The 27,384-nt window shown below is 38.3% G+C and overlaps 2 protein-coding genes across 2 annotated transcripts; both read left to right on the forward strand.

Moving 5' to 3' along the window:
• Window positions 1–432: 432 nt before the first annotated feature.
• SLU7 (SLU7 homolog, splicing factor) lies at window positions 433–18,734 on the forward strand. Its single transcript, XM_023260055.2, has 16 exons — window positions 433–586; window positions 3,678–3,863; window positions 5,221–5,374; window positions 5,716–5,796; window positions 6,128–6,292; window positions 7,185–7,253; window positions 11,990–12,037; window positions 12,221–12,352; window positions 12,609–12,706; window positions 13,141–13,208; window positions 13,342–13,481; window positions 14,369–14,530; window positions 15,828–15,932; window positions 16,090–16,161; window positions 16,481–16,597; window positions 17,212–18,734. The coding sequence occupies exons 2-16, from the start codon at window positions 3,694–3,696 to the stop codon at window positions 17,389–17,391; spliced, it is 1,761 nt and encodes a 586-aa protein (XP_023115823.1). The 5' UTR covers window positions 433–586; window positions 3,678–3,693; the 3' UTR covers window positions 17,392–18,734.
• Window positions 18,735–20,572: 1,838 nt separating this feature from the next.
• On the forward strand, window positions 20,573–26,908 carry ZBED8 (zinc finger BED-type containing 8). Its single transcript, XM_003981321.6, has 2 exons — window positions 20,573–21,034; window positions 24,476–26,908. Exon 2 carries the CDS (start codon window positions 24,525–24,527, stop codon window positions 26,307–26,309), a length of 1,785 nt encoding a protein of 594 aa, XP_003981370.1. The 5' UTR covers window positions 20,573–21,034; window positions 24,476–24,524; the 3' UTR covers window positions 26,310–26,908.
• The last annotated feature ends 476 nt before the right edge of the window (window positions 26,909–27,384 follow it).

A 27,384-nucleotide genomic window follows, 5' to 3' on the forward strand; every position in this document is an offset into this window, starting at 1 on the left:
ATTCCTTTCAGAGACTTTTTACAACTGTAAATTATATGAAATTATTTTAAGTGTCTTTTTCACTCTGCATGACTAAATTCGAGGACATAAAGTCACTTTTTCTTCACCACGTCCCCAACTTGTTACACAATACGCGGCTACTAATATTAATTGTAACTGCCTTTTTTTTCCCCGTAATACGTCACGAACTTCCCCATTCATTTTACAGTTCTTGTAGAAAAACTTAAGCTGTTGCCTTTCCTACGGACTTTTTTTTTTTAACTTCCTAAGATTCTGCGATTCTAAAAGAAACAATAATTCAAAAGCAGGCAACAGGAAAACAACTGCTGAAACTAACTCCCTTCACAGTCCTGGGGCGCGGGGGGGGGGGGGGGGGGAGGGGGGCGGGGAACCTCGAGATCTCGCGATTTCAACGTCGCGTGGGAGCCTGAGTTCCTCCCCTCCACAAGATGTTAATGCGCATGTTGCCGCTCGTCCGGAAACTACCGAAGTGGCTGCCGGGAGAGGGCGGGACAACAGGAAGTAAACATTGACGGACTGAGCTCGTCTCTGTCGGAAGCCTTTGGGGTCGGCTGTGGCGGACTGGGTGAGGAAATGTGGGAATTTGGGGATCGAGAAGAAGTGAAGCTAGAAAACTCTGGAAAATAGGCTGAAGGCTCCTAATTCTTAGATATATCCTTACGGAAGTGATGAACGCCAGGTCGAGGGGGAAACGGGGATTGGGGACCGAGAAAGAAGCCGCCGTCCTAGGCCTCAGACACTTTACTTGTGCCCAGCCAGACCAGGAGTGCGTCTTCAGTGGTTTTTAGAGTATGAATTATCAGATGTTGGAGGTGCACTGTCCAGCTATGTTAGGGGGACAGTGTTGTTGGGGATTAGTCTGAATACCTATAAAATCTGTCAGATTTTAATTTTTTTTAATGTTTATTTATTTTTGAGACAGAGAGAGAGCATGAATGGGGGAGGGGCAGAGAGAGAGAGGGAGACACAGAATCGGAAGCAGGCTCCAGGCTCTGAGCCATCAGCCCAGAGCCCCACGCGGGGCTCAAACTCACAAACCGTGAGATCGTGACCTGAGCTGAAGTCGGACGCTCAACCGACTGAGCCACCCAGGCGCCCCCAAAAAATCTGTCAGATTTTAAAGACTTACCGTAGTTTCTCTTATATTAAGAGAAACTGCTTTTTTTTTTTTTTTTTTTTTTTTTTACTATCTTAATATGACTACTGGAATGCTTAAAATGATGTATGAGGCTGGCATTATATTTCTCTTGGACAGTGCCACATTGAAGGATTTTAAGCTTGTGCAGTAGTAGGACATGGTATGATTAAATACGTGTTTTGAAAAAATAACACTGCAGTGTGGAGAACTGATTGGAGAGACTGACAGAAGACCCATAAGAAAGGAAAGTAATAACTTACACTGAAATGGTAGCATTGAGAATAGAGAGAAGTAGATAAATTTGAGTGCTATTCAGAAGGTGAAAATAACAATACTTAGTGATGAAATAGATGTGGAGATTAGCTGGGACACATATGTAAACGAATGAATGGTATTTTTCATTAAGAGAGGAAACAGGGGCGCCTGGGTGGCTCAGTCGGTTAAGCGTCCGACCTCAGCTCTGGTCATGATCTCCAGTCCGTGAGTAGAGCCCCGCGTCGGGCTCTGGGCTGATGGCTCAGAGCCTGGAGCCTGCTTCCGATTCTATGTCTCCTTCTCTGTCTGTCCCTCCCCCGTTCATGCTCTCTCTCTGTCTCAAAAATAAATAAACGTTAAAAAAAAATTAAAAAAAGAGAGGAAACAGTGAATGGAGATGAGATTTCATGGAGGAGATCATGAGTTTCAATTAAGATTTGTTGAGTTTAGGTATCACTAAGACCTCTAAGTGAAGATGCTATGAAGTAAGCAATTGGAATATATGTATATGAAACTCAGATAAAAGATCTGGAGAGGAGATGTAAGTTGGAGAGCCAACAGTGATGTATTGTGGCTATGAAGCCTTAGAAATAGATGACTGATGGAGTCCTGAGTAATGAAAGAGACTCTAGCATTGAGCCCTGTAGAATGCAAAATCAAATAACTAGGCAGACCTAGATGAACCTGCAAAGGAGACAGGAGCAGCAAGAGAGAGTCAAGAAAAAACAGGAGAGTATAGTGTTACTTACGCCAAGGGATAAGAATATTTCAAGAGGGAAGGAACAGAACTGAAAAATGTATAGTGGATTTTGCCGGAGACCTGCTCCAGCAGTCAGGGTCCTGTTGGGATGGGTGGACGTCGGCGAAGGAAGTCACACTTCAGTTTCTGCACATCAGCCTTTATTGCAGGTAGCGAAGGAGTTATTTATCACTTGGGGACCGGAGTCTTAACAGGTGGGGGATGACTAATTCTACATGATAGGCATGAGGCAGACATGAGTGCACCGACATATATAGTCTAACATGATTATTTCCAGGGAAAGGGGAAGGTACAAAGTTCACAGAAAGTTCCTCAAAGGTTATTTCCTCAGTTTACATAAGGTAGATACAATGAAAAGAAATCTTTAACAATGTCACAAACAGGGTCATTTATCTTATTACAATTCTCGTGTAAAGTTCACCAGGTTTTCAGGGTCATGATAACTTTTCTAAGAAGCTTTACAATGTTGTTGTGTTCATATTGACGCAGTCAGAGTTTTACAATTTATTTATACACATTAGGGTACAGGTTGTCTTCTAATCCATTGTACACTTCACAGTGGCAACCTTTAGGATTAGTTATAAACTTAGAACATAATACATTGCCAGGGGCAACATCCAAACATATCTTTGACTAATTTCCAAGGAACTTTCCATGCAGTATATCTAGTACTAGTAGGATGACTTACAGAATAATATTTCTGATTATAAATGAACCCAATACAAGGTGATTGAAAACCCCCTTTCAATTTCCTCTGGTAAAGTCCCCTCATCCCATGATTAGTATAAGGGCCCCAATCACTCCACATACACATATTACCCATGGGATCTTGTCTATATTTTACATATGTCTCCCATTTCCAGGCTTCCCCAAGAGTCAGAACTAAAGAGGACAGTAAGAGCAATAGCAGCATGTGGTTTGACGATGGTCCACTGCCTTGCAGTGGTTTCCAAAAGAGGATCTTTATCCTCATGGCAGTGCTGAATGAGACTTCATTCGGCTGGTTCCTTCAGGATTTAGTACATTGATCATTGATACCTTAGTGGTAATTCTTTAGAGAGGTAGAGGATGGAAGCTAAATTAGAGTGATTGAGGAGGGAAGTAGAAGATGAGGAAATAGAGTCAGCGGATATAGATAATTCTTAAGGCATTTCGTCTTTAAGGAAAACAGGACATTGTTTACTCATGTAAGGTAATGTGTTGGTAAAGTCTGAGACACACATAGAGAAATTCAGGAATGTTAATGAAAGAGTCTTATGAAATTTTGAGTACATGTCTATATATTTCTCTGCATTTATAAATTAGAGTTGAGGGAGGAACTACAGATGGTAAATAGAGACTTTGTGGAGGGGAACGAGACCCTTCCCTTACAGATACTATAAGAACTTATGAAATATATAAGCCAGACTGTAGTATATGTTATTAGGATGTACTTTTAATAGTTTTACTGATGAATTCATGAAGGCCTACTTTATACTAATATGTATTTCATTCTTTTCATAGAGGGGTCCAGATAACCATGTCAGCTGCAGCTGTAGATGCAGTTAATGCGGCCCCCCTGTCGGGGTCCAAAGAAATGAGTCTGGAGGAACCAAAGAAGATGACCAGAGAGGACTGGAGAAAGAAGAAGGAGTTAGAAGAGCAGCGGAAACTGGGTAATGCTCCTGCAGAAGTTGATGAAGAAGGAAAGTAAGTTATTTCATTATCTGCATGATCTGTTCATTCAGAATTCAGATTTATGGGGCGCCTGGGTGACTCAGTCGGTTAAGCGTCTAACTCCTGGTTTCCATTCAGGTTACGGTCTTAAGGTTTGTGAGATTGAGCCCCGTGTCTGGCTCTGCGCTGACCCCACATAGAGCCTGCTTGGGATTCTCTCTCTCCCTTTCTGTTTCTGCCTTTCCCTCATGCACATGTGCACGTGCTCTCTCTCTCAAAGTAAATAAATAAACATTTTTTAAAAATTCAAATTTATGTCCACGTAGTTGAGTAGTTTTTCATCCTTTGCTTTCACAGGAAGCTATCTTTACCATTTACCTTCTTTTTGTTTTTATTATTTTATCAAATTCATATATGTAAGGTTTAATAAAAAAATACTGAAGGACTTACAATGTATAGCAGCCATCCCTTTCAACCCCTCCCACTCCTTGTTCCACCTCTGCAAATCTTCTAAATCTTTCTGTTTTGAGTTTTTCTGGTTGATACTTCCACATCTCTAAATAATGTACCTACATCATTGTTTTAATCAACTCTAGACATTATTAGCTAGCTTCTTACTCTTTTATGAGACATTATTTACTAACATACATCTGTGTCTTCCATATCTATCTCCTCACTTCAGTTCTATCACTATTCTTAGTTTCTATATTGGAATTTTTTCAATCTAAAATAAAGTATAAATTACTTTGCTTATTTTTCTTTTTTTTTTTTTTCTATATTATAGAGATACCAAGCATATTCTCTTCCCTCTCCCTCCCACTGCATTATCTCAGGCCTTAGAGTCTATAAAGGCTACCTTTGTAATTGTAATATCAACTATTTTCAAACTTTTTTTCTTTTTTACATGTTTATTTATTTTTGAGAGAGAGAGGGAGACAGCATGAGTAAGCACAAGTGGGAAGAGGCGGAGAGAGAAGGAGAGAATCCCAAGCAAGCTCCACATTGTCAGCACAGAGCCCTATGCAAAGCTCGATCTCATGAACCGTGAGATCATGACCTGAGCCAAAATCAAGAGTCAGATGCTTGATCAACTGAGCCACCCAAGCACCCCTCAAACTTTATTCTTTTTTTTTTTTCTTTTTAACATTTATTTATTTTTGAGACAGATAGAGACAGAGCATGAGCAGGGGAGGGTCAGAGAGAGAGGGAGACACAGAATCCAAAACAGGCTCCAGGCTCTGAGCTGTCAGCCCAGACCCCAATGTGGGGCTCGAACTCACAGACCGCGAAATCATGACCTGAGCCGAAGTTGGACGCCCAACCGACTGAGCCACCCAGGCGCCCCCAAACTTTATTCTTTAAAAACATATATATATTTTTTTAATTACAGAGACATCAACCCTCATATACCTCAGTATATTTCTTCAGTGCCATGGTATATTGATCCATCAAAAAGACCTACTTTAAAGCACCAGAGACCACAACCAGAGAAGCAGAAGCAATACAGCTCATCTGGAGAATGGTACAAGAGGGGTGTAAAAGAGGTATGTGGGCAACTTTTATATATATCCTTTTGGAAATGGAGATTTTATTTTAAGAACTTAATATAAGAACCTTCGATACTATGTTAAATTGAAACAGATTATATAATCTTTTACCTGAGATTAAAATTCACAATACATACTATTTTAGTTTGTGTTTTCTTTTATAAATTTTATGTTGCTAAAGTACGTAATTTTCTCATTTGTAAAGTATGGAGACTCTAACTCGTTTTTCTCTTAATGAGTCAGTCACTTCATTAGATAATATAGTAGTGAGAGCCAAAATTATTTCTAATTTATTCAGATAATTAGAATATTTTGTTTTTCTTTATATCCATTTATAGAATTCCATAACTACTAAGTACCGCAAGGGAGCATGTGAAAATTGTGGGGCCATGACACACAAAAAGAAAGACTGCTTTGAGGTAAGCTCACCTTTGAGAATTTTAGAAACTTGTCAGAGTCTCTTTTATTCTTCCTTGTCAGATTAATTCTATTTTTCTAAAATTACCTAAATTTTGGTACAAGTTAAAAAAAAATTAATTTGAGTGAAATTAGATTAGCACCATCAGAATTTACTGCTGGGAGAGTAACTGATAACTGAACAGACCATAAACTCCCATGGTGTGTTTATGCTTGCTTTGTAAAGGTCATCTGAAATTTTCCTCTGGGCTACAGGAACTTAGGGAAAGACTTTATTTTATTTTATTTTATTTTATTTTATTTTATTTTATTTTATTTTATTTTATTTCCCAGAGACCTAGGCGAGTTGGAGCAAAATTTACAGGTACTAATATAGCTCCAGATGAGCATGTCCAGCCCCAGCTGATGTTTGACTATGATGGGAAGAGGGACCGGTGGAATGGCTACAATCCAGAGGAACACATGAAAATTGTAGAAGAATACGCCAAAGTTGATCTGGTGAGCAAAGTTCCCTGCTTTCCCACACTCCTTAAAAAATGTACATTTTGCTGTACCACTGGTTTAGCAACTCTATTTTTTTGTCTTCAAGCAATATAAAAATGGTAGCATTTTTATAATAGTAGTAGTAGGCCTAACGGAATAGTGAAGATGAAATGGGCTAGCCCTATTGGCAGCAGTGTCTTATTTGATTCTTATATTGTTTTTTGATTCCTGAGGTTGCAGAAGATATTGGAAGCATGAGAACAGATTTAGTATCTAAAGCTTTTGGCTTTTTAAGGTTATAAACTCTTGCCCCCCCGTATACACACACACTGCATCTTGCCCATAGACCTATTTTTACCGTTGTCTCACATAGCATTTGAGAGAGGTGAGAGGGGAATAGGATAACTCATTTCAGAAAATCGAATTTTATTTTAATTCAATTTCAGTTTTTTTCTGTTATGATTTTACCTACTCATCCCCATTCCTTAAAATCCATAGTCACGCTGCCGTTTTCTTTTTTTTAAGTAGAGTTTACATTTAAAAATCATGGGATTTCGTATAATGTAAGTTTCATCTCTTCTTGAACAATGATATGGTAATCCTGGGTCTGACTGGCAAGAGTCAGTCATCTGGAGTCAGGTGACAGCTGCTCCTTCTGAACTTAGCTTGTTCTCTGCAGTTTAATCACTGCTGCTGTTTGGCTCAGTTTATATTAATGCTTGGTTCAAACAGGAGTTTGTAACTCCTGTTTCGAAACCATAGATCTGGAGCTACAAGAAATCCCAAAGAGACGACCTTGTTTAGTGAACTTTCTGAACGCAATAAATTTGTTGATTTTAAATATAAAAAAACTAAATGTTCATTTGAATGTTGTAAAGTTAATTTCAAATGTTTCCTTTTTTATTAGGCAAAACGAACACTGAAAGCCCAGAAACTCCAAGAAGAATTAGCCTCAGGGAAATTAGTGGAACAAGCTGTAAGTAATAAAAATGATCAATAAAAAAATTCAAACTCTTAGCAAACAAAAATGAAAATTGAAACAAGAATTCATTTTATCTCTCCAGTTAGAAAAGATTTTAGCAGGGGCACCAGAGTGGCTCAGTCAGTTAAGCATCCAACTTCAGCTCAGGTCATGATCTCTCACGGTTCATGATTTCGAGCCCCACATTCAACTATCTGCTGTCAGCACAAAGCCCGCTTCAGATACTCTGGCTCCCTCTCCCCTGTGTGCACATGCGCTCTCTCTCTCTCTCTCTCTCTCTCTCTCTCTCTCTCTTCTCTCCTCTCTTCTCTCCTCTCTCTTCTCTCCTCTCTCTTCTCTCTTCTCTCTCTGTCTCTTGCAAAAACAAAATAAACATTAAAAAAAAAAAACAAGATTTTAGGGACAGAGAAGTGCTATTGAGAGGAAAGAGTAAAACTGGCACTCATACCATTCATGAGAATATACCTTGACACAATCATTTTGTAAAGAATGTTGCCATAAAATATTTATATACGTTTTCTGGAATTAAATTAGTAGATCTTTCAATCCTAAAGAATTTTCTAGTAATCAGGAGAAAGTCATATATGCAAAGATGTTCATTGTAGCACTTTTTAAGATAGCAAGAAATTGAAATAGCTTAAATAGGAATGGGGAATTGGTGAAGTAAACTGTCCTGCATCTGCATGATAGAATGGGGCATGGCTCTTTTTTTTAAATTTTAATGTTTATTTTTGAGAGAGACAAAGCGTGAGCAGGCAAGGGGCAGAGAGAGAGACACACACAGAATCTGAAACAGGCTCTGGGCTCTGAGCTGTCGGCACAGAGCCCAACATGAGGCTTGAACTCATGAACCACGGGATCATGACCTGAGTCGAAGTCAGATGCTCAACCGACTGAGCCACCCAGGCGCCCCTGGGGCATAGCTCTTAAAATCTTTATAACAACAGTGGGTAACACTTACATTTAAATAACACATGAAAAAATATTGTAATATCACATAGGAAAAAAGATAAGAATACTAATTCTCATCTCATCCAGTGTAGAATTAGTAAATTTTTCTTTGTATTTTTACTATTGCTTCCTACATTTTCCATAATGACTATAATAATTTTATAGGTGAATAAAACAATTTTTGACTAAAAAAATTTTATAGTAAAAAGATGTATTGCAGCCAATTTTTTATTCATGACAACTTAATAGTTAATGTATATTATGCTTATTAAAAGTTTTTTTTTAACAAATTTATGGCACATATAAAAAACATTTGGAGTTTAAATTTCTAAAAGGAATTCTTGCCAAGTATGAATTAGAAACAGACCTAAGTAAGCACCAAGCGAACAGTCCCTGAGGCCACTTAGCGAACAGTCCCTGAGGCTCACAGCACAGGTTAACAGATAGATGCTAAAATCCAGCTCTGTCCTTGGCTAGCTAGGTGATCGTAGAAAAATTAATTTGCTTCTCTGAGCCTCAGTTTGTCATCTCTCAAACAGAGATAACATGTACCCTTCAGGAGGTTTAGCATTCATATCACATAGTAAGTAAACATTTGGTAATTCATAACTGTTGTTACCACCAATTCTGGAAAAAGGAAAATGGCCTATTTCTTTTGTTCTAATATATTCTCTGTTGTTTATTGTAAACATAGTATAATTTAGTTGCCCAGTAAGCATACTTAAATGTATACAGGGGACTGTATTTTTGACCACTTCAGTACTTGGATATTAACTACATACATAGGAGAAAAGTCTACTGTAGAGATTGAACTTTCTGTACAGCATCATAAATTTTTTTGTGGTTGAACTCGCAACTTGTGGGAACTCCAAAAAACAATTATTTTTTTTAAAAAACAGAGGTGCCTGGATGTCTTAGTTGGTTAAGCATCCAACTCTTGACTTTGGCTCAGGTCATGATCTCACAGATTATGAGATCAAGTCCTGTGTCAGGCTCTGTGCTAATAACACAGAGCCTACTTGGTATTCTTTCTTTCTCTCTCTCTCTCTCTCTCTCTCTCTCTGCCCCATCCCTGCTCACGTACACTCTCTTCTCTCTCTCTCTCTCTCAAAATAAATAAATAAACTTAAAAAATAAAAGAAAAAACGGGCACCTAGGCCGCTCAGTTGGTTAAGTGTCTGACTCTTGATTTCAGCTGAGGTCATAATCCCAGGGTCGTGGGATCGAGCCCGACACCAGGCTCCACACTCCACGCTGAGTGTAGAGCCTGCTTAAGATTCTCTCTGTCTCTCTGCCCCTCTCCTTTCTTATTCTCTAAACCAAAAATAAAAATAACTGAAGAACATTTAAAAGAACACGTAATTCTGGGAGGCCTGGCTGCCTCAGTCAGTAAGGCTTGTGACTCTTTATCTCAGGCTTGTGAGTTCAAACCCCATGTTGGGTGTAGAAATTACTTAAAAAATGAAATCTTTATTTAAAAAAATGATTCTGAAAGTAACACATATGCAGTGAAAGAAATTTTAGAAAAATTATAAGGATGAAAGTATCTCCTATTTTAACTATTAACATTTTGAGGTAGGCCTTTCTAGGTCCCACTCCACCTACCCCTATATATCTATATATGTGTGTAATGATAATACAACTTGTTTTTTATGTGGATTTCATCTTTGCATACTTATCACCTCTTTCAGTTAAACGATAGAGGCAATGAGATCATGTTTTCTGTGTAATTAAATAAATATAGACCTATTTATTTTTATATAAATTCACATGGTATTATATAAAACTCAGAGTAATTTAAGAAGATATGCAGTGGGGCGCCTGGGTGGCGCAGTCGGTTAAGCGTCCGACTTCAGCCAGGTCACGATCTCGCACTCCGTGAGTTCGAGCCCCGCGTCAGGCTCTGGGCTGATGGCTCAGAGCCTGGAGCCTGTTTCCGATTCTGTGTCTCCCTCTCTCTCTGCCCCTCCCCCGTTCATGCTCTGTCTCTCTCTGTCCCAAAAATAAATAAACGTTGAAAAAAAAAAATTTAAAAAAAAATAAAAATAAAAAAAATAAAAAAAAAAGAAGATATGCAGTAAAAAGTCTCCCATCCTTGCCTCCATTCATCCTATCTCAAAACCTCACCACCCCCCCATAATCTGTTTTTCTTGTGGATACTTTCAGAGTTTCTTACATAAATACAAACAAAAACAAATATATAATGTTATTCCCATCTCTTTCTCCCTTTTTAACAGCAAAAAAAATAACAGCAAAAAAGAAAGGGGGTAGCAAATTATATGTTTTTTTCCTGCAGATTGAATAGAATCACTTTCACGGTTTTTTGGGGGAGGGGGGAGAGTTCAAGCATGAGCAGGGGAAGGGCAGAGGAAAAGAGAGAGAGAGAGAATCCTAAGCAGGCTCCATGCCCAGTGTGGAGCCAGGAACGGGCTCATCTCATGACCGTGAGATTATGACCTCAGCTGAAACCAAGAGTTGGACACCTAACTGACTGAGTCACCCAGGTGCCCCAGATAGAATCACCTTAATGGATGTTCAGTGTTCATCAAGTATAGTAATGTATATAACCAATTATCTATTATTAAGTTGATTTTTTTCCCAAATTTTTGATACTATATATGATACTATAAATCACATTCTTGTACATATCTCTTTATATAATTGATGTATTATTCCCTTAGAGTAAATTCCTTAATGTGTAGTTGTTGACACAGTGAGTATTTTATTTAATATTTTGGTGTCATATCACTTAGATACCATTCAGGAGAGCTGCTCAAATTTATGCTCTCACCAATATATTGTATATGTATCTATATCTATCATTCTATTTATATAGGGAGAATGGATAGATAGATAGATAGATAGATAGATAGATAGATAGATAGATAGATTCACACACACATATATTTTCATATTCCCCCACTATACTATAAGGTACTCTTTTTAACCTTTGAAGGTTTTTAAAGGGACATTATAAAATACTGATTACTTTGGTATAGGCATTTTGTAGAATTAGAGAAAATCCTGACCAGTTGCTAATGAAGAAAGAGTATCTTTGTGCCAAGGATCTCACCCTTCTTAAATTACAGTATGGTGTCATCTGAGTAGATTCCTTCATTGCCTAAATTTTACATAAGCTGTTCTGGTTCTAAAGATACTTATTACATGATCCTGTAACATTTTCTTTTTGGACTTGATAGAAAACTAGTAAGGTTTAGCAAAAATGGTGTCTAAAGGTTAACATATAAGAAATGAATATATATTGATTACATTGGTCATCTTGATGTTCCTCCTACCCTTGTGTGATTATAATCCTATATCATTGAAAATTCTCTAGAAATTTACTGGCTTTGTAGACAGTCTGATAAAATTATTCATAAGTACATACTTGTATTCAGAACTTATGTGTTCATTACAATGAGAAATAGGAGGATTTGTTCAGTTAGATTTAAGTTATATTATTTTACCTAAGTATTTAACATGTGAATCAATAAGGGCTTCTGGGTGGCTCAGTCGGTTAAGCATCCAACTTCAGCTCAGGTCATGATCTCACACTTCATGAGTGTGAGCCCTGCATCAGACTCTGTGCTGACAGCTTGGAGCCTGGAGCCTGCTTTGGATTCTCTGTCTCCCTCTCTGCCCCTCCCCTGCTTGTGCTTGCTCTAACTCTCTCTCTCTGAAAACTAAACATTAAAAAAATGATAATAAAAAAATAAAGTGTGAATCAGTAGATTCAGTGGAATAAAATAACAAATTCTTTTTCTTCTTGCATAATGCAGAATTCTCCAAAACACCAGTGGGGAGAAGAGGAACCAAATTCTCAAACGGTAATAAATATTTGCCTTGTCTGGCAAATTTTTCAATTTCTGATGGCTAATGGCTAATAACAATAACTAATAATAATAGCTTTAAGGAATATAACTGAATAAGAGTTGGATTAAAGGAAAGTAAGAACTAGATGCTGTTCTTTTTTCTTATAATTTGTTTTTCCCTCTTTCCACTTCCTTCAGGAAAAAGATCATAATAGTGAAGATGAGGATGAAGATAAATACGCAGATGACATTGACATGCCTGGACAGAACTTTGACTCTAAGAGGCGAATTACTGTCCGGAATCTCAGGATTCGAGAAGATATTGCAAAAGTAAGCCTTGTCAACTTAACATACACACTCAAAAAATATTTGTCTTCCCACCCCAAATTTTGTCTACTCATCTGGTATCTGGATAGTATATAGGTAATATAGTCATTCCAAGATTAGGTATCATTCTGTATTTTATCTTCTGTACCCGGAAATGTATACACACAATTGATCGTGATTGACTCATCTGCCTAGTGTGCTGAAATCTTTTTTGACAGAAGTAAACATTAATGCAGTCTTAAACCATTTTCCCTTCTAGTATTTGCGGAATTTAGATCCAAATTCTGCTTACTATGATCCCAAAACTAGAGCGATGAGAGAGAATCCCTATGCCAATGCAGGAAAGAATCCAGATGAGTAAGTATCAAGTTAAATGTATAGATTTTGGGGCGCCTGGGTGGCTCAGTCAGTTAAGCATCCAACTTTAGCTCGGGTCATGACCTCACGGTCTGTGGGTTTGAGCCCGGCATCAGGCTCTGTGCTGACAGCTCAGCTCAGAGCCTGGAGTCTGCTTCATATTCTGTGTCTCCCTCTCTCTGTTCCTCCCATGCTTGCGCGCTCTCTCTCTCTCTCTCTCTCTCTCTCTCTCTCTCTCTGTCTCTCTCAAAAATAAGTAAACATTAAAAAATAGAGAGATTTCAAGGTAGGGCGGGGGTGGGGGGAGAGTTTTTAATCATAAAACTGAATCTGAGTTAAAATAAACATCATCTATGGTTGGGTCAGAAAAGAATGAACTTTCCTTAAAGAAAGCAATTTCTGAAACAACTTGTTTTTTAAATTTGCATTTACAGAGTGAGCTATGCAGGGGATAACTTCGTTAGATACACAGGAGATACCATTTCAATGGCTCAGACACAGTGTAAGTGTTTGCTCTAAGTCAAGGTATTTTTATAAGCTCAAAAGAAATTTGGGGGCATTTTTAAAAGTTTGTTTTTAACAAGCATGCAATAAACGTAGCTGACAAGTCATTAAAATGTCTTTGATTTTTGTAGTGTTTGCTTGGGAAGCCTATGACAAGGGATCTGAAGTGCATCTGCAGGCCGATCCTACAAAACTAGAGCTGTTGTACAAGTCCTTCAAAGTCAAAAAAGAAGACTTCAAGGAACAGCAGAAAGAAAGCATCCTGGAAAAGGTAATTTTGACCAAAATGCTTAAAAAAAGAATGTTCGTTAAAGAGAAATGACTAGTTAATGATCATTCAATTTACATTTGGAATTCAATGCACATAAAGTCCCTTTTAGTTTGTTAGGAACAGTCCTACCCTCATATTGACTTGAAATCAAGTGTATACATTATCAGTTTAGCTGTATCAGGAAGCTTTTGCGGGAAAACAACAACAACAACAAAAACATAGCAGTTTAAAAGAAACATTGGTTATTTCCGAGGATTTTGTATGTCAGCTGGGTCTCCTGGTCTGGGCCTGCCCATCTGAAGCTGGATGATCTAGAATGGCCTCATTCTGGTCTCTAGCAGTTAGCAGGCTGATTGTCCTAAGAGACCTCATCTGGAACAGCTCATGTCTGCCCATGGTGGGCTCTCCTCCTTTGGTAGGCTAGTCCAGCCTCATATGGCATTCTTGGGGTACCAGAGACTAGCAACAAAAATATGCCCCGCTGCACAAGTGCTTTCCGGGCCTTTGCTTGCATCACATTTGCCCAGTTTCCCACAGGCCTGAACAAGTAACATGGCCAGGCCCAGATTCAAAGATGGAGAAACAGACTGTCTATCTCTTGAGGGGAAGAGTAGCAAAGTCATGTGGCAAATGGGCACGCATACAAGGTTAAGAGGAATTGATGGCCATTTGGTAATTTGCCACGCTCAACACATAGATAACAACTGAGACATCTTTTATTTGCCTATAAAAATCATGTGGCTTTTTCTTTTTCACTGTACTTTGTATAACAGAGCCCATAAAAAATATTGCTTTCATGTTTCTGATTAGAAACAAACTGATCAATAGAGATTTGAATGAAAACCTTTGCTGTAAAATGTATTTAATAATATTCAATGTTCTTTTAGTATGGTGGCCAAGAACATTTGGATGCCCCTCCAGCTGAATTGCTTTTAGCTCAGACTGAAGACTATGTGGAGTACTCAAGACATGGGACAGTCATCAAAGGACAGGAGAGGGCTGTCGCCTGCTCTAAGTATGAGGAGGATGTGAAGATCCATAATCACACAGTATGTGTTAAACTAGAACCATCTGGTGTCCTTGTTAGCATTTTTCTCTGAGTTATATTTTCTTTTTACAGCTTCATAGCGAATCATTGTTGGGCTTGTTTTCCTTTTTTTTTTTTTTTTACATTTTAATTTTATTTTATGAAATTTTTCTAAAAATACAAAAACTTTAGAATACTATTATGTTCACCCACATACCCACCACCTAGATTCAGAAATATTTTGCATGTTGCCATATATGTTTTGTCTGGACAGAGGGAGGGGTATATGCATGCTGGTATATACATATACCCACATATATATATTGGTATCTTTTTTTTTTTACTAAAATACTTGAAAATTACAGATATTATGATATTTCACTGATAGACACTATATCATGTATTTCCTAAAATTAAGGATATTCCCCTACATTATCACACTTTAGAAAATTATCATGGACTCCTTAATATCCTCTAATCTGTAATTCTTAATCACATTACCAAAATATACACAAAAATGCCTTTAAATAGGTGGTTTGTTTTTGCTTTTGTTTTTGTTTTGAGTCAGAATCCAATCAAAGTTTATTTTGGTTGTTATGTCTCTTTTTCTCTATCTCCCTCTATCGAAACTCCCCTTTTTCAGGACAGTGACTCCTAAACAGATCAGGACAGTTATTTTGTAAACTCACATTCTACTTTGACTGGTTCAATTACTTGTATGGTATCATAGGAGTTATTCCTCTATCCACTGTATTTCCTATAAACAAATTCAGATCTAAAGACTTGACTAAAGTTAAATATTTTAACAAGAACATAAGTGATACAGTGTAATCCATACTGCATCACATTATAAAACACGTGTACCCAAACTACAATTGTCTAAGTTGGATCAAAAACAGAACTACCTATAGGAGCCAGGCTGCTAAATCATATGAGTGAAGTGACTCAGGCAAATTATACAAACTAGAGAACACAAACCCTGTCTGAAAGGAGCATCCACTGGTCAGCAACAGCCAGTTCTTGCCAAGTAGGAATGTGGGCCCAGAATTTCCCAGTCCTTCTTAATTTTTAAAGAGAAGTCAGATATCCTAATTTTTTTTTTAAGTTTTAGGAATAAAATGTAAGACCATTATAATTTAATGCCTGCTTGTCACACTTGAGAGCAGGCCACCTTGTCCCTATTAGCTAGCCCTGGAATCCCCATAAGTTTCCTCCCAAGTTAACCTTTTAAAGGACTGTATTATTTTATGCTCATATCAACAGTGTATGAGAGTCACTAGTTTCAGGTTCCTTTTTAAGTAACAACTCTCTCTCTGCAGCATATCTGGGGATCTTACTGGAAAGAAGGCCGATGGGGATACAAATGCTGTCACTCCTTTTTCAAGTATTCCTATTGCACTGGAGAAGCTGGGAAGGAGATTGCTGTAAGTAATTGTGCTCTAGTTCTTGCAAGTGTAAAACAACAAAAGTTCTTAAGTCAGAATCTGTATGAAACATATTTCTCATGTTTCAAATTTTAACTTTTTCTTCAATGATCGGTAACTATGATTACTCAAGTCAAATGACTATATTTTCCCACAGAATTCAGAGGAATGTATTATAAATGATATAACTGGAGAAGAATCTGTAAAAAAACCTCAAACGCTCATGGAGGTAAGTCTATAATCATTTGTCCTGAATTTTTTTTTAATGTTTATTTATTTTTGAGAGAATGTGCGCATGCATGGGGAGAGGGAGAGAGGGGAACAGAGGATCCGAAACGGGCTTTGTGCTATCAGCAGAGATGCCAATGCAGCGCTCAAACTCATGAACCGTGAGATCATGATCTGAGCTGAAGTCAGACACTTAACTGACTGAGCCACCCAGCACCCCATGTGTCCAAAAATTTTAAGTGCTGGAGGGCAGACTTCAAAATTTGCACCAGAACTTTGTTTTTGCATTAATAACCCTATATTTCAATCCTCCCTATCAGATGCATCAGGAAAAACTAAAAGAAGATAAAAAGAAGAAAAAGAAGAAGAAGAAGAAGCATCGAAAGAGCAGTTCAGATAGTGATGATGAAGAAAAGAAACATGAAAAATTGAAAAAGGTACTTTATGAAGTCAGAGCAATGACGGTATTCTTTATTTGTACGGACCTTAATAAATTATCTAGTCCTGTCTCCAAGCTCATTTTAAAAATCCCAAGTCTGGGTGATTTGCTCAGGTCACCTTGTATCAGGCCTAGAATGCAAATGGAGATTTTTTTGTCTTAGTATTGCTTGCTTCTCAGAATGTTTGATAAAAATCACTAATGTACAGAAGAAATGTTCTTTGTAAAGCTGTTCTTTAAGAGTTATTGACATATGTCCAGAAAGAATTGCCTTCTAGCTCTAAAATTTGTGTCAGCAAGTCCTTGGGAAAAGTCAGAGTTGTAGTTTCCACCAGAAGTATCAGTTTTGGACTTAATGTTAGTAAAGTGAATCTCATTGAATCTTTGTTATTAAGTAAAAATTTTTTAACATTGAAAATGTGGTAGACTATTTCCTGCTGTATGAAAATATTGTATCAGCCAAACAGTGATTCGTTGTAGCTTGAAGGTAGTCTGGCTGACTCTCAAGCTCTTTCAGATAATCTAGGTTTTTCATATAGCAGTTTACATTCAGTGGGGTCTTTTGGTACTCTGCTACTCTTGGTGGTACTCATGTTTTTTCTTTCACTGTAGGCCCTGAATGCAGAGGAAGCCCGCCTTCTTCACGTCAAGGAGATTATGCAGATTGATGAGAGGAAGCGGCCTTACAATAGCATATATGAAACTCGGGAACCCACTGAAGAGGAAATGGAGGCCTATAGAATGAAACGTCAGAGGCCGGATGACCCCATGGCCTCCTTCCTTGGACAGTAGTAGCTAGTTATAGACAGTCACCCAAGATAGACACATAGATACATTCTTTTCAGCTTCTTGCTGATAATTGTAGGTGGAAAACCCCTTGACTACTCTTTTTGCTGCCTGACTTTAATAAAGCTTCCAGAAGTCCTTTTGTAAATTCCATTTCTTTGTACACCGAAGAAACAAGAAAAACAAAGAGCAATTCATTAAGTGTATGTTAAGATTTTTTTTTCCAATTTTATATTAGGTGATGTGGAAAGGGGCCTTGACTCTTTACCTAGCAAGAATGTCTTCTACTCAACATTATTAAGGCTTAAACTGTATCTCCACAATTCATATGGCCCTTTATCTAGTTAACACGCATTTTGAAGGCAGATTAGTTACTCTTTCTCAAAATCAGGGTTTCATTTTTTCAAATTATTAGTAACTATAATTATAGTTATTTGAGAATCCTTTGTTTTTGCTTTCTAAGGTTTCCCTGGTCTGAAACTAAAAAAATTATTCTATCTTGGGTTTTGGGTTACTGAAAGGAAACCTGTAGAACATATGAGTAACTTTATCTCCCATGTCAATCTGTATAGTAATAATTCTGTTTTCTACTTGGTTATAAAATTTTTATTTTTAAAATATTTCCTTGTATCTTACATCCAGAATAACAGAAAAATAATATTTTGTCATCTTTGAGCCAGTGTTGTGATGGTCTTTTATCATTCTGGACTTGAGCCTTTAAACACAGAAATCCTTTCCTCTATCATAGAAAATACAGTTTGTGATACTATTTTTTGCTTTAATTGTGATTGCCTTTATGTAAAAATAATGAATATTAAATTTTAAAAGATTGTAGAATATCCATTATACCTAATATCTATAGTAAGCAGGTGTCTGTAAAATTTGCAAAAAGCAAAACCTGAAGTTGAAAGTTTCTTCAAAGAATTAGAAGGATAGCTTATAGGGCTATTAATAACTGAGACCGCCATGATCCTCAGGCCTCTTCTAAGACCATCATGAAAATAATACTGACAGAGTGGGCTCAATGAAAACAGCCTGTTTCAAACCCCTGATAGAAGTACATTGGCTTTTTAACAGCTCACCAAAACTGATTAGGATACAGCTTTAAGTTACCATCTCAGAAATAGTAACAATCGAATTGTCAAGTACTATGAATATAATGTGTAGATTCAGACTACTGTGCAATTAAAAAAGCAATGCAAATGGAGGTAATTCTTAACCTATTTCAAGAAAGTCAATGACATGTGTTCATATTCCTACCTTACCATGGGGTAGCTCCATAAAGTGACAATGTCTATTTTGTATTTTATTTATCTTTTGGTAATAAAGATACATAATTAGAAAACTGAGTGGTTTGTAGCATTATTTCAAATATTTAACAGAAAAGCAGTTTATGGGACTGTCGGGGCTTAGCTTCTTTAATTTTGAGTTAATTTTTTTTTTTTAACATTTATTTATTTTTGGGACAGAGAGAGACAGAGCATGAACGGGGGAGGGGCAGAGAGAGAGGGAGACACAGAATCGGAAACAGGCTCCAGGCTCTGAGCCATCAGCCCAGAGCCTGACGCGGGGCTCGAACTCACGGACCGCGAGATCATGACGGCTGAAGTCGGATGCTTAACCGACTGCGCCACCCAGGCGCCCCATAGCTTAATTTTGAATTAAAAAATTTCAGGATCTTTTTAAGTCAAAAAATGTGTCACCTGACTTTTCTGGGTCTCTGTTCCCTCTTCCATGAAACCTAATTTACTGATTTTAGGAAGAATTCTATAATATCTGAGCTCACGTCTTATTTCTTCATTTTGGAAAAAAGATAACACCTGGAACATGATTCATTATGTGAACTTTGATTTTATTTCCCTAATAGCTGCCTGTTGAGTGTTGGAACTATGTACTATAATTTTTGTACATTATCTCTGCAAAAGAACTTCATGGACTAATGGATAATCCATTTTATAATAAGCACAAGGGCTTAATTAGTCCAGGTAGCTTGCTCAGGTCCTGATAAGTAAAAGTGTTAGGGCCAGGACATAAAGCCAAGTATCTATTGACTCTAAAGCCTACTCCTTTCTCTAGTACTTAAAGCCCTGCTTTCTGGACCAGAAAGACTGGTCTTTTGCAATTTCTTCTGTTGACAGAAACCTCAAGCAGGCTTCAGTCTACCAGGTTCACCCTGAACACCTGAAAATGATGCATCTATCCCACATTCTCTGATACTATCCCTTTCCCCAGTCTTAATGGGATGCTTCTAACAAGACTGACTATAGAAAGATTATTAAATTGTTCTTTAAGTTTGTCACAATTCTGGAAGGAAATATCCCCCAAATAGGAAGGAGGTCTTTCTTTCTGCAGTTTTCTAGTTTCTACTTTGGAATTTTTCCTCTAAAAATCTAATATGGGTTCATAACTTTAATATCATGTTAAAACGAATTTTAAATAAAATTGAAGATCTTTTCTCCAAAATGAATTTTTCTGAGGAAATTCATCCACATGCTCTAATTTATGGGAAGGGGTGACCTTCATGGGCAAACAAGACGCAAGCTCTAGAAGTTCATCTTCACTGTGAGTATCTTAATGGAATTTACAGCCTCGCATTTGTCCGAATGTTTAACATGGGGTACAAGGAGTTTCCTTCCCTTTCCCCCTTGCTCACACATAGAAAATGCTAATTTATTGAATGTTACAATCCAAACCCAAAGCTTGACGCACACAAAATCTTATTTTAATGCTCTGAAGAACTATGTGGACTTTACCATACTTTCCATTCCTTAGATTCTACATTCATCCTCTCTGGCAGACACAAAAAATCCCACCACCCCCCCCGGCCTCCCCCCCGCCCCGTACACAATTTAAAAAAAAAGAGACCGGGGCGCCTGGGTGGCGCAGTCGGTTAAGCGTCCGACTTCAGCCAGGTCACGATCTCGCGGTCCGTGAGTTCGAGCCCCGCGTCGGGCTCTGGGCTGATGGCTCAGAGCCTGGAGCCTGTTTCCGATTCTGTGTCTCCCTCTCTCCCTGCCCCTCCCCCGTTCATGCTCTGTCTCTCTCTGTCCCAAAAATAAATAAACGTTGGAAAAAAAAAAATTTAAAAAAAAAAAAAAAAAAAAAATTTAAAAAAAAAAAAAAAAAAAGAGACAGGGCCACGCGCATGCTCCCTACTCAGGTCAGCCGAGCCCTCCGCCGGTGGCTCAACGCGCCTGCGTGCAGAGAGACACCTCGCTCTGTCTGCAGGCGGGAACCCACAAGGAGAACCCGGATGGAACCCTGGCGCGGCTGGGGTGGAGGTCGCTGCGGACGCTTCTGTCTCATCGCGCCTCGTAGCTTCCTGCTCGGGGACCTGACCAGAGGAGTCGCCGCCCTGCCGGGTTCCGGCGCCCACAGGCTGGATCCCAGCCCTAGCGGAGAGCGACCTGGAGCCGGAGACGGGCGCCTAAAAGAAGCCCGAGCATCCCTTGGGCCTGCGCCCAGGCTCGGAGACGGGCGGGTGAAGACCGAGCGGAGTCTTCTTTTCTCGCCGCCGGCGTCCGTAGCTCGCCCGGGCCGCTTCCCAAGCGCGCCGTCCTTAATAATGCACCAACAGGTCCTACCAGTTACGAGCTGCGTGTGCTTTACATGCACGCTTAATCATTAAAGCTCCCAACAACCCTGTAAGGTAGGTACTATTGTCATCCCCACGTGAGGAATCGAGGCTTGGAAGGGACCCAGCCTCCAGGTGACAAAGCCAGGATCCTAGGCTTTTGCCTCTGGAGCGTGTTTGCTCAGCTACTATATTTCCGCCCCCTTTCTCCGGGCTGTTGCCTTTAACTGCAAAGTGTACTGATGAATCCCGTCCCCCGGACACCCCCACCTCCCTTGGACTGGCATGGGCGATGGCTAGAGAGAAGTTGAGTCACGTTTGGTTTGGAGTTACAGGTTTACCGTTGCACTTGGGTTGTTGTCACTGCTGAAATATATATTTTAGCATTTCCCAAAGATGTCTGTTATATGAATGTTCACTTTTAACTGTTGTGATAACCTTTTCATATATACCCTTGTGCCTCATGAACTTGCAAAAACATTTTTGTTATATCACATCTTTCACTCTGCATCTTGAGATAACTCCCAAACTCTCAAAAGAATCATTCTAAAAACAAAGTATGTCTATTTGAATAAGATAATGCTCTTTTTGTTTACTGTTATGGAAAATTCCCCACATAACATAAAAATAGAATAGTGTAGTGATACGAACCCATCATTCAACTCCAACAGTTACCAACTCAAGGCCAATCTTATGCCTTCTGTCTCCACCCCACTGTGTGTGTGTGTGTGTGTGTGTGTGTGTGTGTGTGTGCGCGCGCGTGCGCTCGCTGAAGTAGGGTATTTCAAAGGAGATCCCAGATGTCTTTTCATTTGTAAACCAGTAAGTCTGTATCTCCAATAAATGAGTTTTTTTTTTCACACAAGCATACCATTATCACATCTATTTAAATGAGCAATAATTTCTTACCATGATGATGCCTTTTTAACGTTTACATATTTTAGGATATTGTGATTACTAAATACCACAGAGGAGCAAATGAAAATTGTGAGGTTCTAAAATGCAAGAAAGCCTCTTGGGCAGTAAATTAATCTTTAAGGATCTTGAAAATTCCTGCTACCCATTCTCCCTTTTTGAGGGGGATAGGAGGCATGCTGCAAATGAATTTCTCTAAAAATTCTTTTGTTCAAAACAGGTACATTGTCAGTCAAAACATACTTGGTAGCATAGTCAGGGTGGATTGGAATAGACCCTTAACTGGTCCTGTAATAATTTCTAATGAGACTGAAGCAAAGCTTTTCCGTTCACTTCCTCTGTTCCCCAAAACACACATAGCAAATATACATAAGAGAATATAGAAAGATAAGCATTTTTATGCTGATGTCATAATTTTATTATCAATTAGGAGAGTTTCTAAACAGAGTTGTCCCTCTAGTCTTCATCACTTGACAAAAGAAAGCTTAAGATCAACCTTTAAACTTCAAATCGTCTGTATTGAGTGGCAGACATCTTCTGATTTCTAATTGACTCAACAGACAGCTATATGGCATGTCAACTTATTAGTTTACATAGAAGTACATTTTAAAGCTAGGTAATTGTGGCACAGCCACTAGAAAGTGTTTTAAGTTAATATTCTTGGCTTACTTATTATGAGGTTTTTTTATGGCCAAAATGGGCATTTGGATTTAAATGTGTCCCTGTTAAGTTATTTCAGCGACATTCTGTAGTGTAGGACTTTGGACACTTAGAGGGTCACTTGTTTATCTGGGAGATAAAACTATTTTCTTTTTTATATATTTATTTTATTACTTTATTGATAGAACCCACAAGTGGGGGCAGAGGCAGAGGGGGAGAGAGAGAGAGAGAGAGAGAGAAAATCCTAAGCAGGCTCCATGCTCAGTTCAGAGTCCAATGCAGGGCTTGATTGCACACCCCTAGGATCATGACCTGAGCTGAAATCAAGAGTTGGATGCTCAACCCACTGAGCCACCCATATGTCCCAGAACTATTTTTCTAAGGTATATTTGAGCCTATCTGTGGATTATACCTTTGCTCATTGCTAAGGAGGGAGAAAAAGAGAAAAGGCCTGGCTTTCTTTCTTTTTAGGTCCTTTGACTTTCTTAGGAGGCTGTCATCAACTCAGAAACTTAAATGCCTATTAAAGCATTTAGACTTTACTTAGCAACCTAGAATATCTGCAAGGTAGGGGTTGGCCCAAAGGATATGTCTTTATTCCTCTAAATATGACTATTTACTATGATATGTATTCGCATCACCAGGACAAGATTTACAGTCTTTTCTTTTTTAAGTAATCTTTATGGCCAACATGGGGCTCAAACTCACAACCCTGAGATCAAGAATCACATACTGTACCAACTGAGCCAGCTAGGTGCCCCAAGATTTAGAGTCTTTTGTCCTTCTGAAGAAGCTGATTTATTAGTTCTAAAATATGCAGGGAGATACATAATTTCAAAGGAGTTCCCAGTGATTATGATGAGTATCTCTTATTAAAGATTACTGTTCTAGTTACTATTTGTAAAATTATCTAAAATGTTTATGTAGAATACAGATTTTGGGCCCCTACTGTAGAGCTAGGAAATCAGAATCTCTGGGGGTGGGGCCACGAATTTGCATGTTAACAAAAAACTTTGCTGATTCCTCCATTTACTAAGGAGGAACCACTACTTTCTGGTTCTTGTCCTCAGATTGAAACAAATCTTAATCTTGGGAATACTGCTTATTTTCATTCCATTGTTGCAGCTTCTTTCTTGACTGCTTTTACTGATGGGTAGTTCTATGGAAAAGCATCATGAAATTCCTACTGTAAAAAGGGTGGCCTTCTATGAGACATTTTTCTGAAGTCTCAGTAACAAGAATAGTTGTGTTTCTCTTGAGCAACTTGTTTTCCTTTTGTGCATGGACAATATGAATCATGGACTGGTAGTGTGTTACACTTTGGAAGCAAGGAAGCTCTGAGCCAAATCTGTGTCAAAGGCTGCTTAATCAGACCCATTTGAAATTCTCTGCTTAAGTTGGAGTCAAAGCCACTCAAGCATCAAATAGTTTTACAGACTTGTCTAATCCTTAACTACGAAAAAGAACTAGTCACTGTGTCAAAATACGCCCTTACAGCGCTTAGTGAATGATTCCCTTCTCTATATCCTTATTCATAACTGCTGGTGTCGTATGTCCTTGGTGTAGAATGAAAAGAGGGGGTGGTAGTGAAATGCCATTTCAGGGAATACAAAATGTAGCAACTTTATTTGGAACATACATCATTGAGAACAAATTAAGCCATAACTGCAGTTCACCAATAGAGGATTTATGAGTATTGACAAATTATGTGAGTCCACATCTCCCATATGTAGCTTGCTGGCAAGTCATTTATTCCAGGGTATTAGCTGTGAGTTGATAGCTTTAAGTTGGACTGCCATGCTGTCATGGTTCACTTTGAATGGACATGTTATAGGATATTTCTTGACATTGTACACATGACAGGATGGCATGTGATGTGGCTTTGTTTTAATTCAGTTAGCCACTGATTTTTAATGTGTGGGTTATATTTTACTCCCAAAGCAAAATTCTGCAGCATCTCTGGAATACTACCTGAGAATTTTGGGGTGCCATGTCGAAGAAGCGAAAATGGGATGATGACTATGTTCGTTACTGGTTCACCTGTACAACGGAGGTTGATGGAACTCAACGCCCACAATGTGTATTGTGTAACTCGATATTTTCAAATGCTGACCTCAGACCATCGAAATTGTCTGACCATTTTAACAGACAGCATGGTGGTGTAGGTGGGCATGATCTCAATAGCCTGAAGCATATGCCAGCACCATCGGATCAGAGAGAAACCTTGAAAGCATTTGGAGTTGCATCTCATGAGGATGCCTTATTACAAGCATCATATCAGTTTGCGTATTTATGTGCCAAGGAGAAGAATCCTCATACAATAGCTGAAAAATTAGTGAAACCATGTGCATTGGAAATAGCACAAATAGTTTTGGGACCAGATGCACAAAAGAAGCTTCAGCAGGTACCTTTATCAGACGATGTGATCCATTCTAGAATTGATGAAATGAGCCAGGATATCTTACAGCAAGTTCTAGAAGACATCAAAGCCAGTCCTCTCAAAGTGGGTGTTCAACTTGCTGAGACAACTGACATGGATGACTGCAGTCAACTAATGGCGTTTGTACGATACATAAAAGAAAGAGAGATCGTAGAAGAATTTCTCTTCTGTGAACCATTGCAGTTAACAATGAAAGGAAAAGATGCGTTCAATCTCTTCAGAGACTTCTTTCTGAAGCATAAGATAGCACTTGATGTATGCGGCTCTGTTTGTACTGATGGTGCCTCTTCTATGCTTGGAGAAAATTCAGAATTTGTTGCTTGTGTGAAAAAAGAGGTACCTCATATCGTGATCACACATTGCTTGTTGAATCCCCATGAACTTGTCACAAAGACCTTGCCTACAAAACTGAGAGATGCTCTGTTTACTGTGGTGAGGGTAATAAATTTCATCAAAGGACGAGCTCCAAATCATCGCCTCTTTCAGGCTTTTTTTGAAGAAATTGGAATAGAGTATAGTGTCCTCCTTTTCCATACTGAAATGAGGTGGCTTTCCCGAGGTCAAATACTTACTCATATTTTTGAAATGTATGAAGAAATAAATCAGTTCCTTCACCACCAAAGTAGTAATTTAGTTGATGGCTTTGAAAATAAAGAGTTTAAAGTTCACTTAGCATACCTTGCAGATTTATTCAAACACCTAAATGAACTTAGTGCATCTATGCAAAGGACTGGGATGAACACAGTATCAGCTAGAGAAAAGTTATCTGCTTTTGTTAGGAAGTTTCCATTTTGGCTAAAGCGAATTGAGAAAAGAAATTTTACCAACTTTCCTTTTCTTGAAGAAATAATTGTTTCAGATAATGAAGCAGCCAGCATTGGAGCAGAAATAACCCTGCATCTGCAACAGTTGAACAGCTTCTTCCATGGATATTTTTCTGTTGGAGATCTTGATGAGGCAAGTAAATGGATACTGGATCCATTTCTTTTTAATCTGGATTTTGTTGATGATGGTTATCTGATGAAAAATGATCTTGCTGAATTACGAGCTAGTGGCCAAATCCTCATGGAATTTGAGACCATGAAGCTTGAGGATTTCTGGTGTGCTCAATTCACAGTGTTTCCAAGCCTGGCAAAGACAGCTCTACAAATCCTTGTACCATTTGCAACCACATACCTTTGTGAGTTGGGATTTTCATCACTTTTACATTTTAAAACAAAGTCCAGAAGCTGCTTTAATATGAATGATGACATCCGTGTGGCTATTTCAAAAAAAGTTCCTCGTTTCTCAGACATCATTGAACAAAAGCTACAGCTACAACAGAAGTCACTATAAGCTGATACATTTTTTAATGTATACTTTTTAATATATTCTTAATTTCATTGTAAAATTAAACTGCAATGCTGATTCTTTTCTATTTATGGTATACCAAATCCCATGGAAAAGTTCGGCTTGTTTAACTTTTCACTTTCACGTGAGGCATGTGAAACTGTTCTGAGAATAAAAACACAAGCAGCAGTAAAGACTAAGTACCACCACCTAGTTGATACATAGAATTCTTCTAAGTGTGTGTTTAACCTGATGATGTGATACATAAAGACTCACAAGCACTAGACTATCCAGCTAAATGGTACACTAGGCTAGGAATGGAGCCAGAGAAAAGAGAAGATTTCCCAGAACATGCCTCTTCATCTTAAGAGTAAAAGTTGAAGGACCAAATGACAGACTGAGGCCTTGCATCTCTGTGAGTGTTGTTATGGGGAGGTTAATGGGATCAGAAGAGGATTATGAAATGTTATAGTGGGAGAACGGATGATTCTAGTTTACATAAGATTTACTTTTAAATGTCTTCTTTGGAGTTAGTCTTACAATGTCCATTCCTCTAGCTCCCGTGCTCTAAATATCATGACATTAATAAATATCCTAATATCCTATTAGTCACTCTTTGTCTTCTTTTAAATTGTATCAGGACCCCAAGTCATTGAGGCTGTTAAAAAGAAGATACCAGAGCCTCACCCTAGAGATTCTGATTTAGCAGGCCTGGGATAAGCTCAGGGCCTTCATTCTTAACCAGCTTTCTAGATGGTTCTGATGGATTCTTTGGACCTCTGGCCTCATCTTATTTTTCCTTTACCCCAGTTTTCTCACTTATTTTACATCTCATGCTATGTGTATTGTTCTAACATAGTTCAAAACTTCTGAATAGACCAGAATATAAATAATAAATAAATTGGCATGAAATCACTGTAGTAATTCAGAGCCATCAACAAAATCCCTATGGGAATTTAAGTTAATACACTTCTGGATAATAATTTGGTAAAATATGCTTTTTAATTTTAATAAACTTACATTTTTATTTCAAAACTTTATTATCTTATCAAAGTAGCATGCTAAAAATGGGTCTTATAAT

The sequence above is a fragment of the Felis catus genome, chromosome A1, assembly GCF_018350175.1.
Source record: "Felis catus isolate Fca126 chromosome A1, F.catus_Fca126_mat1.0, whole genome shotgun sequence".
In the NCBI taxonomy this organism is placed as follows: domain Eukaryota; kingdom Metazoa; phylum Chordata; class Mammalia; order Carnivora; family Felidae; genus Felis; species Felis catus.

Excerpts from the sequence above, each read along its gene's own strand:
- SLU7 (XM_023260055.2), top strand. The coding sequence starts at position 3,694 with ATGTCAGCTGCAGCTGTAGATGCAGTTAATGCGGCCCCCCTGTCGGGG. Across the intron at positions 12,353-12,608 it reads TTCGAGAAGATATTGCAAAA|TATTTGCGGAATTTAGATCC; the intron begins GTAAGCCTTGTC and ends TTTCCCTTCTAG. Across the intron at positions 12,707-13,140 it reads GCAGGAAAGAATCCAGATGA|AGTGAGCTATGCAGGGGATA; the intron begins GTAAGTATCAAG and ends TTGCATTTACAG.
- ZBED8 (XM_003981321.6), top strand. The coding sequence starts at position 24,525 with ATGTCGAAGAAGCGAAAATGGGATGATGACTATGTTCGTTACTGGTTC.